Genomic DNA, 18569 nt, shown 5'->3' on the forward strand with positions numbered 1-18569 from the left:
TTTTATATAATTATTCACATCTAGATTTAATCATCAAACATACATGTTAGCTACAAATAACAACATGCTTCTTTGGTATCAATGTGTACTTCGTATACTTTAAACTTTGGAGCCCTTAATGATTTACTACATTTGTACATTAGTATATATCAAAACATTTTGTGAACCCATTGTGACAGCCTGGCTTTACTCACGACCGTAACCTCGAATGTTGTTTGTTTACTTTGTTTTCACATTTGTTTTTAGCAGAAACTGATTTCACTGGTAGCTTAAACACGATAAACAAACCGTAACCCAAGCAAGTAGATAGTATGTGATCATTTGCTAATTTACATTAAGTGAAAATTTGACGGTTATGTTATGATTCGTGTAGGTAGTTTAAATGCCCGAATATGAAGCAAAAATCTGAATGCAATTTGACCAATATCAATTAAACTACAAACGTAGAAGCCTATTTGCAATTTGAGTTACTGATACTATAATTTGATAATGAAAATGGCTAAGCTCTCTAATCATAACATTAACAATTTTTCCGTTTGTATGCAGTTCCAGCTCCGCTTCCTGAAAAGTTATTCAAAACAAATCAATTTAGGTACCGTTTGAAGTGCTCCCTTATTCGATCTTCACGAATGTTATCGGGTAAGTTTCCAACCCACAGATGCCGAGTCTCTCTAACCATCTTGCTTCAAGCTCCACATTAGGAATCATTACCCGTCCGCATCGCTACGTGGCAAAAAATAATTTTGCACAAAACTGTGCTGCACACATGTTGACAATTCACACAATTGCAAACTTTCTCATGGTCACATCAATCAAATCACAATGCACTATTTCAAGAAAACAACACTTTTTCACATCACTTGGGTCGTTAATCTCCACACCGTAATTCACTGCACTATTAACACACTACGTAACAGACGCGTGCGTACTCTTGGCAGCTCTCGAATTGACAGAGAACTGAGCCTCGACGCGAGTTTGCCGATAGGCTCCGCCTTCTGACCGCTGCCGCGCAAAGTGGAGTAGTGTTCCTAGCTTTTGAGTAAAATTATTGTAAATTAAGAAAAACATTATTATTTTATAGATTGAAACACTGTTCATTATTGTAATACTTCGTAAATGAATATAGCAGTCATTATTATTTACAACCTCTATATAAATTTTGGTGGACATTTCTTACGAGCTCCTAACATTAATACGTTGAAAATAGTTATGAAAAAGACGAAAGTACGCGTATACTAGGTAACTTGTTTTAAAGAAGTTTATTTGACCAAAGAAGCATTCAAAAAATTTAAACATAATTTCCCAGATCTAGCAATCTCGGGTCCGCTGGCCAGCGCTCCGGCAAAAACACTATCTCTTTCTCGCATTTCTCGCTCCAACTAATGAGAAAGACACTGCAGTGTTGCAGGCCTAAGTAAAATTATGGACTTATTTTATTATTTAGAAACGGGTTTTATGAAGGCTATAGCTATATAATTAGAAATAAGTATTATGTACATATTTCAAAATAATTAATTATAACACAATATTTTCATACTTCCAGATAATTTTCTAAAAAGCGAAAATTAAATTTTATCTTGACGTATACCACTCACATTACCTTTTTTTACTTATCAGTTCCGTTCAAAATATAGGTACCTCAATAGAAAACTTCCAGCAAAGAAAAAAAAGTAATCCAATATATGTTCACGCCAGGTCATGAAGTTAATCGCCTATAGTTTTGATACAAATTGTTATAAGTAATACCTGAGTTTCGCATTATCAAATTGGCACCGATTCCCAGATCCCTTGTGCAAAAGTTCAATTTATATTTTTATTGTGCAGACTGGTAAAAAAGCTCGCGGCTTATCTAGTGCTAGAATGTTACTGACCTCCATAGCCATCGCAACCTGAACGCTGCCACCCTCTTCAGACATTTAGTCTAAGTCTCCATTGTATAGTATAATGGCTGTCTTTATGCGTCAAGCCTGTAAGAATTAAATAAATTGACCATTTCTAGTGTCATTTCTAATACTACAAAATACTGTTTTTTTTAAATCATTAGGATCCCTGGTACATTATTCATAATTTATACTGTCTGGCCATAAATACTGTTGTTACAAAGGAAAACAAAAAAAATTCTATGGCAAATAACATTTATTACTTTTACAGTGTGTTAGTTTAATACATAAATATAAAACAATTTAAAGTATAAAAAGCTTATTCGAAGTGGTCTCCATTGGCTGCAATACAGTCCTTCAAACGTTGAGGCCAGTTATCAATAGAAGCACGCACTCTTTCCATGGGAAATTTTTTTCACTACCAATCGTACGGATTGTTTTAGAGACTCCTAATTATCATGGCGTTTAGAGCAAGCCGTACTCTCTAAAACTGACCATAATCCAGCGGATTAAGATCGGGACTAGACGACGGCCAGTCTTCAGCTCTGATGAAGTCCGAAACGTTCGTTTCCAACCAAGACTGCGTAGACCGAGCTTTATGACCTGGCGCCGAGTCTTGCTGGAAGGACCATTCTTGATTATTGAACATGGTGTTGTTAAGGGGCTTTACTATCTTCTTAAGAATGGCATCATGATACGCTTGTGCCGATGTTTTGATACCTTTTTCACAAAAGTATGGCTCAGTCACTCCTTCATAGTAATACCCCACCAAACCATCACTGAAGTCGGATAGTGCCCACCTTGCACTCTGTCGACTAATTGGGAAGCTTCCTTAGAACTTTGAGCATAAATACGGTCATTTTGTTTGTTAAAATGTTGCTCAATTGTACTTTGCGTACCGCTTCAGTAGTTGTTTCGATTTTACCACCCTATTCTCTTTTAAATTATCAGTTTAGAAATGACCAGTACGTTTCTTATAGGCTGCAAGTCCTAAGTCATCTTTTAAAATACGCGACATGGTTCTAGGTGCTATCTTCATCTCCCGAGATAAAATCTTTTGTTTTCGGACAGGATTTCTTCGAATTCTTTCCCTTACTGCTTTGACCACCTTTTTCGTACGAACACTACGTGGACGGCCATATCTTTTTGTGTCACAAATAGAGCTGGTCTCATTGCACCTATTAATAGCCCGGTACACAAACATTTTACTAATACCAAGCGTATGGAGAGTTTTAAAAATTGTATTTGGCTCCATACCTACTTTGTGTAATGCAATCACAGCGATTCGGTTCTCTTTATCACCCCACTCCATTTTAATATCGCAAAATATTGTACAATGTATTGGCGCCCAAATGAAAAAACTCAATGAGCAATCATATAACAATTGCAGATTCCAAATTCAAATGTAATATTTTGTTTATTTTTAATTATAACAGTATTTATGGCCAGACTAAGTACTAACAAGCCGATTTTTCGTGAGAAGCTTCGTTTTGACTAGACGCCCAACTTTTTTCCTTACAGTAACTTTGGTAAGTGGTAGCTTACTAAGGGTAGCAAGGATAAAATATGTTGATTTCACGAATTTAAAAAATTTATTACTAACCGAATTTTTCTTTGTTAATTATCGGGATAATAATCTAAACAACGTGAAAAAATATTTGTTCTACAAAATATAAGGTTTTGTTAGGGAGTCCTAGGGAATAATTTGAATAGTAATCTGTGCTGCAAAATAATAATGGAGTGCCTTTTGTGTAATTTGTTAAAAAATAATAATATAGATATGTGGCTTTCTTGTAAGACTTTTTTATCTGCACGAAAGCATTATAAACACATTGTGGTGTTGTATTTCCTGAAAGTTGGAGTAATGAAATAATAGGTTATCATTCCTCTTGTTACAAGGAATTTAGAGTAAATTTAATGTTTTTATGTTTATATATATATATTTCATTTCATTTTGTATACTCAAAAATTACTAATCTTGTAGGACTAATAAAGCATACTTTTTTTTTGTAGGACATTGTTTTATTTGGACGTAAAATATATTAACCTATCACGTGACACCTTTGTCCTACAGTTACTAATAAAAAAAAAACCTGCGGTATTGACAACTTTTGAGCGTAGGACCAAGATGACATACCATGCAATTTGTAGGACAATGTGGGTGGTAAACAATGCAAATTTTAGCAAACCATTTAAAAAAAATCAGCTGGTTAGTAATTATTTTTTATTACCTTGTTTATGATAGATGTTAGAGAGGGGGACTCCCTATCAAAACCTTATATTTTGTAGGACAAATATTTTTTGATGTTATTTAGATAATTAACAAAGAAAAATGCGGTTAATAATATTTTTTTAAATTTCGTGAAATCAACATATTTTATTCTTCTACCCCTGGTAAGCTACCATTTACCAACGTTACTGTAAGGAAAAAAGTTGGGCGTCTAGTCAAAAGGAAGCTACTCACGAAAAATCAGCTTGTTAGTAATAAATGATGAAAAGTGTACCAGGGATCCTGTACTATCAGTTTAATTGATGTGTCTTGATGTCTGTCTCTGGATACCGAAACCGTTTAACCGTCGAAAATCTTTCGATTTTAATATGTTTTTTTTTTATTAAGAAAATCCTGGTGTAAATTTCCGATAAGTCGTGGGTCAGAAAAACGTTAATTGAAATGTTGCTGTGAACCACCAATGATTTCACAAACAAATACCTGATATGAAAAGGATGTGTACCTATTTGGCAGGCAGCGACTTCGCTATGCTCTTGGCATTGCTGACTTCCATGAGCGACGGTAACCACTTGCCATCAGCAATGAAAAAAATTAAAGGCTTATGGTAAATATTATTCTGAAAACAGTATTAAAGAATATATCTGTGAACTCTTCCACGGCTGGTGGGACGATAGTAAAGAAAAGAAAAGAGTAAACAGGCAGAATCACAGAGCGAACCGTTACCCCACGATCTATAGAGAGGTCTATGTCTACAAGAGAAGGTTATTGTCACTTCGTAACAAGGTGACAGTTCACAAAATTTGACATGACATTTCGTTATGACCTATGCAAGTGTAATATCCACTCATGCGGCTCGCATGCACATAAATTCTCTCCAGGTCATCCAATCCCGTTTCTGCAGAAATACCGTCAGAGCACCGTGGTACGTGACGAAAGTCGACCTTCACAACTATCTAAATGCAGAACCGGTACGTAAGTATCTTAAGGTAATGTCAGAACGCTACTTGGACAAAGCGGCGCGACACGATAACCCTCTTATAGTGGCTGCCGCTAATGTCTTGTCGCATCCACCGGATCCTCGTCGAGCTCGTGGATCACGTCCAAGAGTTCGACGAGCGAACTAACTCAACTAACCTAACTGAGTTTCTTGGAACTTCTCAGTGGGTCGCGATTCCAATGCGTCGATAGATTCTGAGAAGCTCTTGCCAGGTCTAGTGTTATCAAATTCTCTCAGTTTGAGCCCGTGAGCTCACCTACCCGTCCATGCCAAACTGGAATAACCCTTTAGGCTATCAGTGATTAAGTAGGTAGTAATAGTAGGACAAAAAAAGACGGAACCGAAGTCCGCCCGCAGGTCCAGAGGTTCCAACTGGTCAACTTCGTGTCTGAACAACAAGCACTTTTTAAAGAGGTCGTGGCTTAAAGAATAAACGCTCGATATATTCGTTTCAAGAGATGGAACTGTACCGGTGGTCAAAACCTTCTGTGATGAAGGAATTATATCGTGACTTTATAAATCAAATACGCAAAATTTATAAATTTGCATAATTATACCTGTGGCATGGCTTATAGCTAGCTCGACCACCATCCTGTCTATTTCTTCTTAGAGGCGATAATGTGTTGTCTTGGAGGGTAAGAGAGCTACCAACATACTACTCGTACATACTCGTAATTTAGATTTCAACCCCATTTCTCACGTGGGCGGCGGCATTCATGTTGTACGGTCTACAAGCTCTGGTATCCAATTAACGGTAACTCATCAAGGCCAGAAAAATAAAGTATTACCTAGTTGCTTCGAATGAACTCCACAGATTTCGTCCGTAGGGATTGTTGAAAATTATAATCTCAGAGCTGATTTGGAAAATCTCGGTCTATGGAGAAAGATTTACATTGATGCTGAGGCAGTGGCTTTACTGCTCCATCAGCAAACCTAATGTCCGCATGCGAAGCGTTCACACTTACTATCAGGTAGGCTGGAAGTGGTCATCCATTTATTAAGACAAGCTAAAGGAGGAGGAGTAAGCCAAACATTTTAAAACTCATCCGTATTTAAAAAAAAAACGAATTCGAATCGAACTTGGTAGGCAGCGGCTTGGCTCTGCTCCTGGCATTGCTGAAGTCCATGGGCGACGGTAACCACACAAAGGCAATAAAAAAAATTAACATTTTTTCGAAGTTCCCATTCTAAAATGCAGCCATTTTGAAGGCATGAAGGAAAAAGTCCACAATAATGATCATGGCAACGAAAACATTGACTCATAATTATAAGCTAAATCTCATGTAAGTTATTGGACGCCTCCAGAAGCTCATCTGATGTGGATGGCGATAACAAAATGAAACCCGAGACGCTATGCTAGTTATTACTTAACTGAGTGGCAGATTATTTTGCAATAATTTCAATAACATTAAGGTTTCAAATTTTCTGATACTAGCAGATTATGCATGAGCGATATGCATAATATCTCCCGGAATGCCACAGATATCCTTACATAATCCCCTTTTTCCAAAATTTAAATGAAGCCGTTAATTCCAGTACTTCCAAAATAATAATATGTAGGTACTTCAATATATTGATTGCATGAAATGTGAAAACTTAGAAACAAAATGTTATTGTATTTTTTATCATATTTTTCTTTTAAGGCCCATAAATTTCGACTAACTTTGACTAAGCTTCGACTAAATCTTTAATTTCCACTATCTAACAATTTTTTTATGTTAGCATAACACAGACTTGAACTTTCTGCGTTGCTACAACTAAATTCATTGACTAGCAGCGAGATTTTGTATTTCTACCGCCAGCGAAAACCTTTCCGACTATTTGTATTTATCCAAATTAACAAAGTGTAATCGTTGTAAGGCGAAACAGGGCAGGTACGTATATCGTTGAGTATATGTGGTAGTCCTGGTAGGTCATATTGTGAGCTAGAATCAACAACTATCGCCATTTTATCTTTTTTCCCCCGAAGAAGAATAATAACGAATCAATGTAATCAAACAAAAGGGTCTAAAGGTTTCGAATACTGTAGCTTTTTACATATTTCTATGTGAGGTTAGTAGATATTGCATATTTGCTGTACTTTTAAATAAACAAGTTTTAATAGTAAATATTTAGGTAAATGATAATTATGTTTTTTTTCTTTCAGATATTTATAATTATTTGTCCCATTATATACAACGCATAGAGTGAATAAATCACAAACGCTAAATTAAAATGTGTGTTACAAGATTGTCTTTGAAACAGACTAGTATGGCCAGACTGTATGCAATACCGGTCACTCACATACGCACGAATACGCAAATCCGCAAGTGTAGGACGACATTTGCAAATGATTATGCAAAGTTTTCGCTGCATTCGTGGTTTTCCAAGCTGTGTCGGTTTTTTAACAGACATCAAAGCGCGCGAACCGCGATCCTTCGCGTAGTCTCCCACACATTCGTGTGACCAGTTGCGCCCAGGATTGCGAAGGCAACGGACGTTTCGCTATTTTCATAGATCGTGACGTCTACTGTGTAGCGTATCTTCATCAAAAGAAATCCCATAAAAACAGCATCGCTGTTAATGATATCCGGGAAAGACTTCAAAACTCTTTTACTCTTCAATGTTCTATTGACGAATTAAAAAGGAGGAGAAATTCGTGAGACATTGTAAAAACGGGTTCGCAAATTGAGTACCGAACCCATTTGCACAGCCGCTAAGTTTGCGAATGAATATTTGACGGCCCTTCACATGCGCGCAAACATTCGTACAATGTACGAATATTTGCGCGCATGTCAGTGGCCGGCATTAGTGTATAATTTGGGCGAACATCGATCTTTTCTTTCAAATTTACATTGAAGTTTCATTTTCGGAACCCATTTCATTTTTCAGCTCAAAAGCTTTTGTCGTGCAACGTTAAAGATTGGCTATTTTACCTTTGTTTATTAAACTACGCAAAACAAACAAAAACACAATTAACACCAGCGTGGTTAACACTCTTTTTTTATCTACCTTTATGCTAGTAATCTAGACTATTTTGGTTTTACCCTTACTGGCACTTCGTAGAAGTTAAACCTTCAGAAGTATTTATCGTGCCAGAACGCAGAAACAAACGAGACTGAGAATTTTTCAAAGCTTGGGTTTGTTACAAAAAGATTCCAGATTAATTCGAGGCCCGAGGTCGTGTAGGTTAACGTTCCTCACGAACCACGGAGCTCCTTACGGATGGCTTACTTGCAAAAGCGGGATTGTTGGGATTGGAGGGTGTCTATGTGCGTGCGGGCCGCGTGAGCGAACACCACATTCGCGTAACGCATAGATTATACACTTAATATAGCGTAACGGTCGCGGACTGTCATACAGTATCTATGAAAGCGAATAAATGGATACAATGAAATGGAGTCCTAGGGCGTGTCTTCTTGGGTTCTTTGGCTTATTTATTTTCTATTTCTATTTTAGATCATCAAGGTGTTGATACATTTTTGTTACAATTTGTATTTTACAGCCATGGATTTAACCTAAAAAACTTTACACGTATAGCGTTTGTTTCTTTTGCTTACATAAATTAGAAAAACATGTTTTGTTTTCTTTAATAGGGGTGTCAATTCTTTTCGAAAAATTTCGAACTTAAAAATCGATTCGATACTCTATCGAACCACATAAAAAATCGAGGTCTAAAACTTCGATTATTCAAGAAGCGGTTTTTTTCAGTTTGCATTCAGCTGGCAGTGACCCTGACTGCGCCGAGGGTTATGGGTTCGATTCCCACATCGGGCTAACATTAGTGTGATGAAAGGTTTATTGCCTGAGTGTTTATTATTTATATATCTATATTTTTAAACATATATAAGTATATATATCACTCTCTGATACCCATAGCACAGATAATCCCAATCTGGGGCCAGATGTCCCCTGCGTCATTTGTTCCCAGTTATTAATTATTTATTCCATCTGATCGTGCGGTGTATGGAGTATATAAATAAATAATTTACCAAATATGAAGACAGAAATGCAATTATCGCTTTCAGAGGAATAGTCACTAAAGGACTATTGTGTTTACCACAAGAACTAATGTTTAATTAATAGGAGAAAAATATAATAGAGATGAGATTGCTATGGATGTAGAATTGGAAAGTTCATCATTGAAAATAGTGCTAGTTCCAGAAAATTATGTGCGGTTTTTTTTATTGAGCTGCCAATTGGTTGCTTTTTTTAAGTTCTTATGTGGGTGTACGAGCCCACGGCCCACCTGGTGTTAAGTGGTTGCCGTAGTCCATAGACATCAACAACATAAATACCATCATCCACTTTGAGACATGAGTTTCGAATTTTAATTTTTATAGTACAATTGCTGCCCTACCCTTCAAACCGAAACTTAATACTGCGTCACGGCAGAAACAGGCAGAGTAGTGTCATTCACCCATGGGGGCTCACGAACAAGTACGTAAATTATAATTTTTGCGCATTAGATTTTTATTACACGATTAAAAATCGATCTTATTTGGCCAAAAATCAATGTCGGATCGGCCTCCGTAATTCTCGAAAATTTTCGGTACAAGCAAAGCGCAAGTCTACATAATATGTCATTGTCAATGTCAATTGTGGTACACCTATGTACATAGATTATACACTTCCTATGTATGTCTCAAGTATCTTTATGTAGGCTGTGACTAGAATAGAATTAAATAATAAACTTAGTTAAAGCACTGGAAGATATTTTTCTAGAATACGAAAGAAAATGTTTTTACGTTTTAGAAATTTACACCAGTTAAAAAAGTTTGTTAATGTAAACACATTAAACAAAAGATTCTCCCAAGAACCAGCAACTTCTGTTTCAAGTACAGATATCAGTATTAGTGACAATTGTGTACAAAAATTAAAAGAATTATGTAAAGAAAACGATACCTTTCTGAGGCTTTGTGTAGAAAGTGGTGGATGCTCTGGATTCCAGTATAAATTCAACTTAGACAATGTTGTTGATAGTGATGACAGGTATGTATTAGAGCAAAATATCGAAGTACTCTGCTATACAACTCACTTTTGATTGCATAAGATAGTGGCAGAATAAAAAGAATAAGAAAAGAGCTGTAACAAAACTCGTGGAAAGAATATTCAGTGCTATTATTTTAGAAATTAAGAAGCATTCTTGTCAAATATATAATATCATTTTTCAAACTCATTTTTCATTCTGTATAATAATAATAATGAATATTATATTGTAATATTATTCTTCATTTCTTTATCAATGTAGAAGACATTGTGTTTTCTTAATGGTCTAAATGAGAGACTTCAATCAGTCTGGACTAAATTCCTATATCCCAAAAATATACACAAGTACAACAAAAGTTACTAATATTATGATAACTTAATTAGGAAAATCAGGACCTTTTATTAGCAACAAATTTTTATCAAAGTAATTGCTTAGTCTTGATTGGTTAAATTCTCCTGCATTGGAGTTAAAATAATAGCAACTAATCAAACACTATGAAAACAAATAAATAACCTTTAAGAATAAAACTATACATTTTAAAAGAGAAAAATTCTATGAAAATAGTGCTGGACTTGTGGTATACTAGCTGTTACTTGCAATGCTTTGCTGTTTTTTTGTGTAATATGAAACTTATACTTTTAATAACCAATTATGTATTACAATCTTTTATATAATAATAATTTATTTATTAACCTTGAAAACATTTACACATAACAGTTTGCTAAAAACTCTTCACACTAGGCACTGCCTGTCTCATGGAGAGTTTTTAGATGAAAGGCCCAGGATTGAGTCGTGTGTAGTGCCATGGGAGATGCCTAAGTCCAACAGTGGAGTAAATAGGCTGCAAATGAAGTACTTATACAATCCAACTTCTTTGTCTCTCTCTCTCTCTCTCTCTCTCTCTCTAATATATATATAATAATTATATAAATAAGTATATAATTATATGAAGCATACAAACCATACTTGTAATATATTATAAATAGAATTTGCTTCTTAACCTTGCACATCTATACCAAATAATTTGATCTTTGATGAGACTGATCATAAAATTTGGAATGTAGATTATCAATGATACAGAAAAGCACAGAGAATACTGTCCGTTCAGAACAAGAAGCTGTTCTAGGGATATGTGATTTCTATTTATAGATTATAATTTCTTTTATTGCCCTTGTAGGTATACAAGCATACAGCCCACTTGATAGTGAATGGTTACCGTCACTCATGATCATCACTAATGCCAGGGGCAGAGCCAAGCCGCCGCCTATAATGCATGAAGCAGAGTGTAAAAGTTAGTAAAGAATAAATTGTTCATTATGTATCCATTCATTTATATTATAAATAAAATTAGTGTTAAAATAATTTTTTTCAATAATTGCCAATTTAATTTTTTTTGGGTTCTGAGCAAACATTTAGAGTATATTTTATGCTTGATTTGGTAAGCCAATACATCATAATTATTTTTTATGATCATCTTAATATTTTTATATGAATTTTTATGAAAGGAAAAAGAGTATAAAAAGCCGATACATCTTTTAGTATACTTTATTATAACATTCTCATTTTGTTGCTACTCTAATACAAAACCCTATAACCCTATTAACCCTATTACATACCACACCCTTGCCCCTTTTGCTTTAATATTCGTTTTTTTTGTCAATATTTTCTCTTGTTGAAAAATTATTTTAACGATGGAAACCGATGCATTAGCAGTAGTGACTTTTTAATAATGAGGACATCAAGATAGCTAGACGTAAAATGATTGGCTTCATTGGACATGACAGCCTAAAAAAAAATGCATTAATTTTTAGGGGCATTATGAAATGATGAATTTTTAATCTTCAAATTTACTTGAACTTTATTTTGTTATGTTTTTTTTTATAAGTTCAAGATATTCCAGTTGACGTTGTTTAAATATCAATCTCGTAATTTCTGAACTGAAAAAAAATACTACTATTCATTACTACATTTGCCAAAGTTAACATTTTTGCCAAAGGGCCTAAGGAATTTAAGGTTATGCTATTTAGTAATTCAATGTTTTTGTAATTGCATTGAATATGTACGGAAGCTCGCATTATTGTTTTAAGGAAATAGATGAAACAAAACTTCATTGACTAACCAAGTTTTTTTTTCAGGATATTTGAAAAAAATGGTGTCAAAGTGGTGGTTGATGAGACGTCACTTGAGTATATTAAAGGTTCAACAATAGATTATCACACTGAACTTATTAGGTCTGCTTTCCGAGTGCAACAGAACCCAAATGCAGATATAGGTTGCTCTTGCGGTGCTAGTTTTTCTATAAAAATTGATTGAAATGGCCATATTAAACCACTGTAAATTTTTTATGCAATTATGGAAAATAATTTAGTTAAGAAATGAATGATTAGATAGATTATAATATGTGTTTTAATAATACTTAGTAATTAAACTGTAAAAACAATCTACTTAAAGAGTTTAATGATTTGAAAATACCTAAATCTCTTTTAGTTAAAGACAAATATGTTTCAGTGACCATTATCAAGGAGCAGGGCTCTCAATTACCAGTCATTTTCATGTGATAACAAACAAGAGCTGACAGATTGTGAACAATTATTAAATAATGAATAGTTCAGAATCTTAGTGATAAAGCTCTTTGAAATTTGTTCCATACAGAGTGGTTTGAGAAACTCTTCCAGATGATCTCGTAAATTTTTACAATCCGCCGTCGGAGTAGAATTTGTTGTTACCGTGAAAAACACTGTTTGGTTTGGACTGAGAATGAAATCCCGTCGTTATTTCTAAAGTCTCTAGTGGTAGATAGCGGCTGACATGTGTTTCTTATATTGCTAATATCCACAGAGGATGTTGGGCGCTCACCATTAGGTGGGCACCTTGGAAATAAAAAAACCGTGTATTTAAATTTTATATACAATAAAATCCTCCAAAATCGCATGGCGCTATGGTGGACCTTTTGACAAATCCAAATATCCAGAGGAGGAGGAGAGGCCTTACAGGCGCTTTGGATTAATCGAGGGTGGACACGTAAACGATCTATTTACAACGACCATACATTCTAATATAAAAAATATATATTTAAAAATGTTATTTTATTTCATATTAAGAAAGAAAAAACAAAATTGTCAATGAGACTGAGATACATTGATTGCGGCCCAAACGTTGTCTAGTTTCGGCGACGGCAGAGTTATCATGGGTTCGTTCTTAGAGGAATTCACAGGCAATCTGAAATTATTCAAATAAAATTATATTTATATTATTGAAGAGTATTGTAATTTACCCATTAAACGTATGTATTTGTAATATGCGTACTATATACACAGTTACATCTGGATGCACATAAACAAAGAACGGATGTGAATTGGTCACGGCGGAACCCACGCTCGGGGCTTGCTCCACATGAGAGCGCCGTTCTTTTTCCGTACCAAGCCATCGTCAAGCCGGGATAGAATCTCGCCTGAAATCTGGTTGTGCCCGTATACCGGTTTGGGGACCAGCAAAGCAGACCCAAGAAGACGACGTGTTAAGGTCCTTATCATACTAGCGGTTTGCGAGCGCATGCAGGGCCGAGCATATCCGCCGCGAATACACCGTGAAGACTCGGCGGCTGCTCAGTGAGGACATCGCGGCGTCGCCGACCCGTGGTAGATACGCAACGTTTTCGTCGCGTATTTGTAGCGAGTTAACGTCGTACAATACACTCAGTAACAAAACTTGTTACTTCGAAGATGCCGAAGACGAAAACGAAAGCATAGACGAATTTGGGAGGATCCATTATCAGTTAAATCGAATGGAAGAGAGCGAGTACTTTGTTATGAGTTATTGCACCTGATACTGACTGAAGTGAGGCGGGTGGACGGGCTGGCGTTTGTACGAGACGATAAAAAATGGCGTCTACGCTGCTATTCGCGACGATCTCCTTGCGCGTCCGTAACGAATTCGCTGCGCATACGCGGCGTGTTCGTTGCGCGCCCGCTGCTTTGAGAACGCTCGCAATCCGCTATATAGTATGATAACGCCCTAAGAGTGACGGATGACCGCACTCTCCGATGCATGTTGGTTCTGACCCAGTGGAGTATCCAGGAGTTATGTGTTCGCGGCGATGTCTAAGCGGGCTTCGGATTGCCTGCCGACCGAGATGCTCATTGGTCATTCGGCCTGTGGGAGTAGAATTTGCGCGATCCTTACTCCCGCCCAGTCTCGGTTGAGTTTTGTCTCATCTGATGCAGATTGTTGAGCGACAAGAGGTTTTATTCCCGTTCAATTTAACGTATGCCGCTTAGTCCCTGCAATCTATAAGCGGAGGGCCGGCGATTTCTTCCGGACCCAAAAAATTAAGAAGTGTATGTATCTAGCAAGAAATCTAAAAAAATGTAGTTTCAAAAAAAACGTGCTAGGACTCACTGCTGAAAATCCCCAGAAGAAACGAAGGCGTCATTGACTTTTTTCACATTGTGCGGCGAATAACGGTTGTACTTTCCCCAGATACTATTCATGAATTTGCTGTTATACTTTACAGGTAATTCAACATCTGAAATTATTTTAACGATTATTACTTACATTAAATAACTAACTACCAGTAATACGCCTATTATCTTAATATAAATTAATATTTTTGATTATTCAATACTGAAGTCGTTGTGGCCTAAAGGATAATCTCGAATCCCACAAGCAGTGAGCTTAGTGTCAGTTTTTTAACGTTCTCGATAGCGTAAAAGTTAACTCAAATCTGTAGGTACCTATGCAGTTGGAACAGCGCCCCTAGTGGCAATTGTAGGCAAACGTATATTTCTGCCGTGAAAGAGTAATAAGTTTCGGTAGTACCAAAAAACTTAGACTGACTCGGAATTCGTGTAACAAGGCGGATGGTGGCGTGTAAGTTTTTGATGTCTATGGATTCCGGTAATGGGTTGGGTAATTCCGGTGGGTTGTCAGCTCGTCTACCCATCTAAGCAATAAAAAAACACGTGGTGCTCTCAACAATATCGGACAGTGTTCAAACTGAAAGTCTCATTTGGTACTTAAATCTAATATGAGCTACACTTTTTTAGAGCCTGCCATGAGCACATGAGCTTACCTGTTAAGTGGTTACCGGATCCACTGTTTTGTAGCGGTTATCAGATCCAAAGATATCTTAAAGCTAATACTGCCACCCTTGTAGAGAAATAGGGTGAAAGTCGCAACATTAACCTGCCCTTCGAACCGAATTAACCATCAGAAAAGGCATAAGTATTATAAGAGAATTTGAATTAATAGAAAGCTGGGTAGGTGATTTTTTCTTCAAGTATTGCCACCTCATTCTTGTTTATAATAAATCTGTTGACGACCGTTCACTCCTAGGCTTGAATCACAAACGGGATGTAAAAACATAAGAAAAGTAAATTTTTGGCCTTAGCCTAATAAAATCGAATAATTTGCTAAAAACAATGGAATTTAAGTTTTTTTATTTTATTTATGATATCTGTGAACCTGTAACATGCTTTCATATCTATTTACCATTTCTATAAACAGTCTCATTAAATTTATGTAACTTATTTATTCAACAACAACTCACTTGTGAAACTGAAATATTTGTCAGGTTTCTTGCCCATATCAACATTGGGCATCTTCAAGTCACGATTTTCACGTTGAGTTTCACGGATACGCCCAGCCGTAAAAGCGGATGGCGGAATGCAAGACATTTTCTTCAGTTCACAGGCTGGAAAGGAAATTAGGATATTTCTCAGAACAGGATCTTATATTTAGAGAACGGTGTTAGGGCGTATCTTGGAAAGATACCTAATGTAGAAGCCGGGGATTCTAATTTCCATTTGCGGGAACCATTTTGCTTAAAACTTAGTTACTATTAAAGTACTTACTTTATAATTAATGATTAATGCATGAGTGTTGTGTACTGATGGTATTTACATTTTAACTGATACATTGATCTTAACATACACACTCAGCAGAAAAGAAACGGCAACAGCGTATTATCCCAACGGGCTGAAACTACATACCGAGTACATTGATATTTTTTTTAGATTCTGCTGAAATTCATTCGAAAACGTGCTTGAAGAGTTTCAGCAAGCTAACTTAACCATCTACGAGAAGTAAATTCATAGCAATATGGTAAAGTGGGAGGGGAGTAATGTTGCGAGATCTTTTACCGAATAAAAGAAACCCGGCATAAATATGAATCGCGATAATACCAAGAATTTACACTCGCTCGGTACACTTTATATTATAAGGAATTAGGTTAAAAATACATTTTAAATGGTCTAAGTAGGTATATTATGTTGTTTGCCAAATAATGCATTGCAAAATAACTGTACGAAAATTGGCAATATAAATAATTCTTAGTATTTAAAAAAACAAAAAGTAATAGCTATGGGGTTATTCTTTTGTGTGTAGTAAGCTAGGCTTTACCGGACACGACATTAAACAATATTTTTACTACCGAATTACTTCGAATTTGGACTATATTTTGACAAAGAACTGAAAATGTTGCGTCAATATTAATTAATACGCTGGCTGGTTAACATGTTTTAATCATTGGCAATAGTAAAAGCCTCAGTGTTTTTCTAAAGTATTTTTTAAAATAATTTAGGAACAATATGAACTTTAGATTAATATATAGATTGTTCGCCATATTTAGAATGTGTTATCGTGTTTATAATATACCTTTACACAGTTCGAAGATTAACTTGCTCAGTGTCACAGTTTTCTTTTGTGCAATGATGAGCTCAAAACTATTGGAGTCTTCGCAAACGCTGCGGTACGTGCAACGAAATTTTCTTGGATTCAGCAGCACCATGAATTACACGGACCAAAGAGAACGACTATTACAGTAGGCAATAGAGTAACTACTGACAAGATGGCTGCTCAGTATGAGTTCACGACCCCAATGTCCAGTTATCAGTTTCCAGCGACGAGAAGGCGACGTAATGTTTCAAATACACAAATATGATAAGTTGTTGGTCCTAAAGTTCGAACATACGCACAGGTGGCTGTGATTAAATATTGTTTTAAGCTTTGATCATAACACATAGCAACAAACATAGCTCTAAAAATATTAAAAATCCTATTTAAACGAGCATTTACGACTAATGCTAAGAAACAAACCCGATGTCGTAACGTCATGTTAAAAGTAGCAAAAAATTATATTCACACAATATGTCGTCACTGTCAGCCAAATCATTCATTTTGTTTGTTTGTTTTATATAAGTGGACGAGCTCCCGACCCGCCTAGTGTTAAGTGGTTACCTGAGCCCATAATCACCAACAACGTAAAAGCCGCCAGTCACCGTGAGACCTGAGTTTTAAGTTACCGTTTTTACAGTACAACGGCTGCTCAGCCCCCCAAACCGAAACGCATTACTGCATATTAGAAATAGGCACGATAGTGTTACCTACCCGTGCAGGCTCACAAGATACCCTACCACCAGTAAAAAACGGTGTAGGCCTTTTGTCAGAATAATGCTCTTTATTCTGAGCGACATATTATTATGTTGTACATTCTCGTATGACTATAACGTAATATATACGTAGTTATTTTATAATAACCTGTCCCCACCTACTACACTACACTACGCACACACACACACACACTACACCTGCCTACACTACCTATACACTGTCCGTAGCGCGCTTTGGGATTGTTTTCTTTCCGTCCATGTTAGTCCACTAGTTCCGTTGATTTTTTTTATGATTGACAGCTTACTGGTGGCCCAGAGGCCTTTCCAGTTTCACAAGGACAGGTTGGCGAGCAAGGGCTCAGCCAGAAAGGGCGGGATTTGCTAACAGCTACCCGAGCGCCTCCAAGGGAGACCTAACAACTCAAGAGTAGCTGCTTCGCGAATGAATCTACTACCGGATCGGAATCGCGACCCGCTGAGAAGATCCGGCGAGAAACTCAACGGGCTGATGTTAAGGTTAGGTTGCACGTCGAACTCTTTGCCGAGTTCGACGAATACGGTTACCGGGGTCTCTCCTAGTGTTAGAGTGGAAGGCGTCTAATGCAAGGGTTATTGCATCTGATGGATCCGTAAGGATGTGGAGTTCCGTTGTTACAATAGCTGCTGCCGTAAGCAAAAATGGTATTGCTTTGGACTGGGAACGATTTATAGGGTTCTATATATACTTATAAGGAGATGCCATCCATAACAGACTTGGTAGACTTGGTTGGAGATAGAAATACTATTTACTTTCCATAAAACATGCCGTTGTCGCTTGTCCAAATTTATTTTCTCCATGCAGGTTCATTTGAATGGTTTAGATGATATGACCGTTCCATGCAAAATACACGTTTTACGTTATGTATCTTATTTCATTTGCAAATATCTGTCTATGTATATTATATAAGGCTGCTTACAAGAATAAAGACAAGAATACTTTACATAATAGCTTTCATAATCATGGTAATTAGGCGTCACCTGTGCTGGGTTATTTGTATTTTTAATTCAAAACCAACGAAACAGGTTGTATTGTAGGTACAGGTATAACTTGGTTCACTTTATGTAA

At 36.3% G+C, this 18569-nt stretch overlaps 3 protein-coding genes across 10 annotated transcripts in view; 1 reads left to right on the plus strand and 2 right to left on the minus strand.

The window, feature by feature from the left end:
* The window catches only part of LOC101736421 (protein split ends), a 108000-nt gene extending 106984 nt beyond the window's left edge, over positions 1 to 1016 (minus strand). For 4 of the 8 annotated variants that reach the window (XM_062676012.1, XM_038018578.2, XM_062676010.1 and 1 more), the window contains exon 1: positions 597 to 963. In XM_062676012.1, coding sequence (XP_062531996.1) covers positions 597 to 679 — 83 coding nt within the window. In that variant the 5' untranslated portion in view covers positions 680 to 963. Of the gene's footprint in view, positions 1 to 596 lie in introns of all 8 variants that reach the window. The other 4 variants (XM_038018569.2, XM_038018566.2, XM_038018574.2 and 1 more) reach the window with 3 other exon arrangements.
* An 8660-nt stretch (positions 1017 to 9676) lies between these two features.
* Positions 9677 to 12520, plus strand: LOC101736064 (uncharacterized). Its single transcript, XM_004931710.5, has 2 exons — positions 9677 to 10078; positions 12212 to 12520. The coding sequence occupies exons 1-2, from the start codon at positions 9825 to 9827 to the stop codon at positions 12387 to 12389; spliced, it is 432 nt and encodes a 143-aa protein (XP_004931767.1). The 5' UTR covers positions 9677 to 9824; the 3' UTR covers positions 12390 to 12520.
* A 625-nt stretch (positions 12521 to 13145) lies between these two features.
* LOC101735939 (uncharacterized) lies at positions 13146 to 17168 on the minus strand. Its single transcript, XM_004931709.5, has 4 exons — positions 16731 to 17168; positions 15625 to 15768; positions 14475 to 14601; positions 13146 to 13295 (listed from the first exon to the last, which is right to left on the minus strand). Exons 1-4 carry the CDS (start codon positions 16861 to 16863, stop codon positions 13196 to 13198), a joined length of 504 nt encoding a protein of 167 aa, XP_004931766.1. The 5' UTR covers positions 16864 to 17168; the 3' UTR covers positions 13146 to 13195.
* Positions 17169 to 18569: the final 1401 nt, after the last annotated feature.

The sequence above is a fragment of the Bombyx mori genome, chromosome 3 (assembly GCF_030269925.1).
Source record: "Bombyx mori chromosome 3, ASM3026992v2".
Taxonomy (NCBI): Eukaryota; Metazoa; Arthropoda; class Insecta; order Lepidoptera; family Bombycidae; genus Bombyx; species Bombyx mori.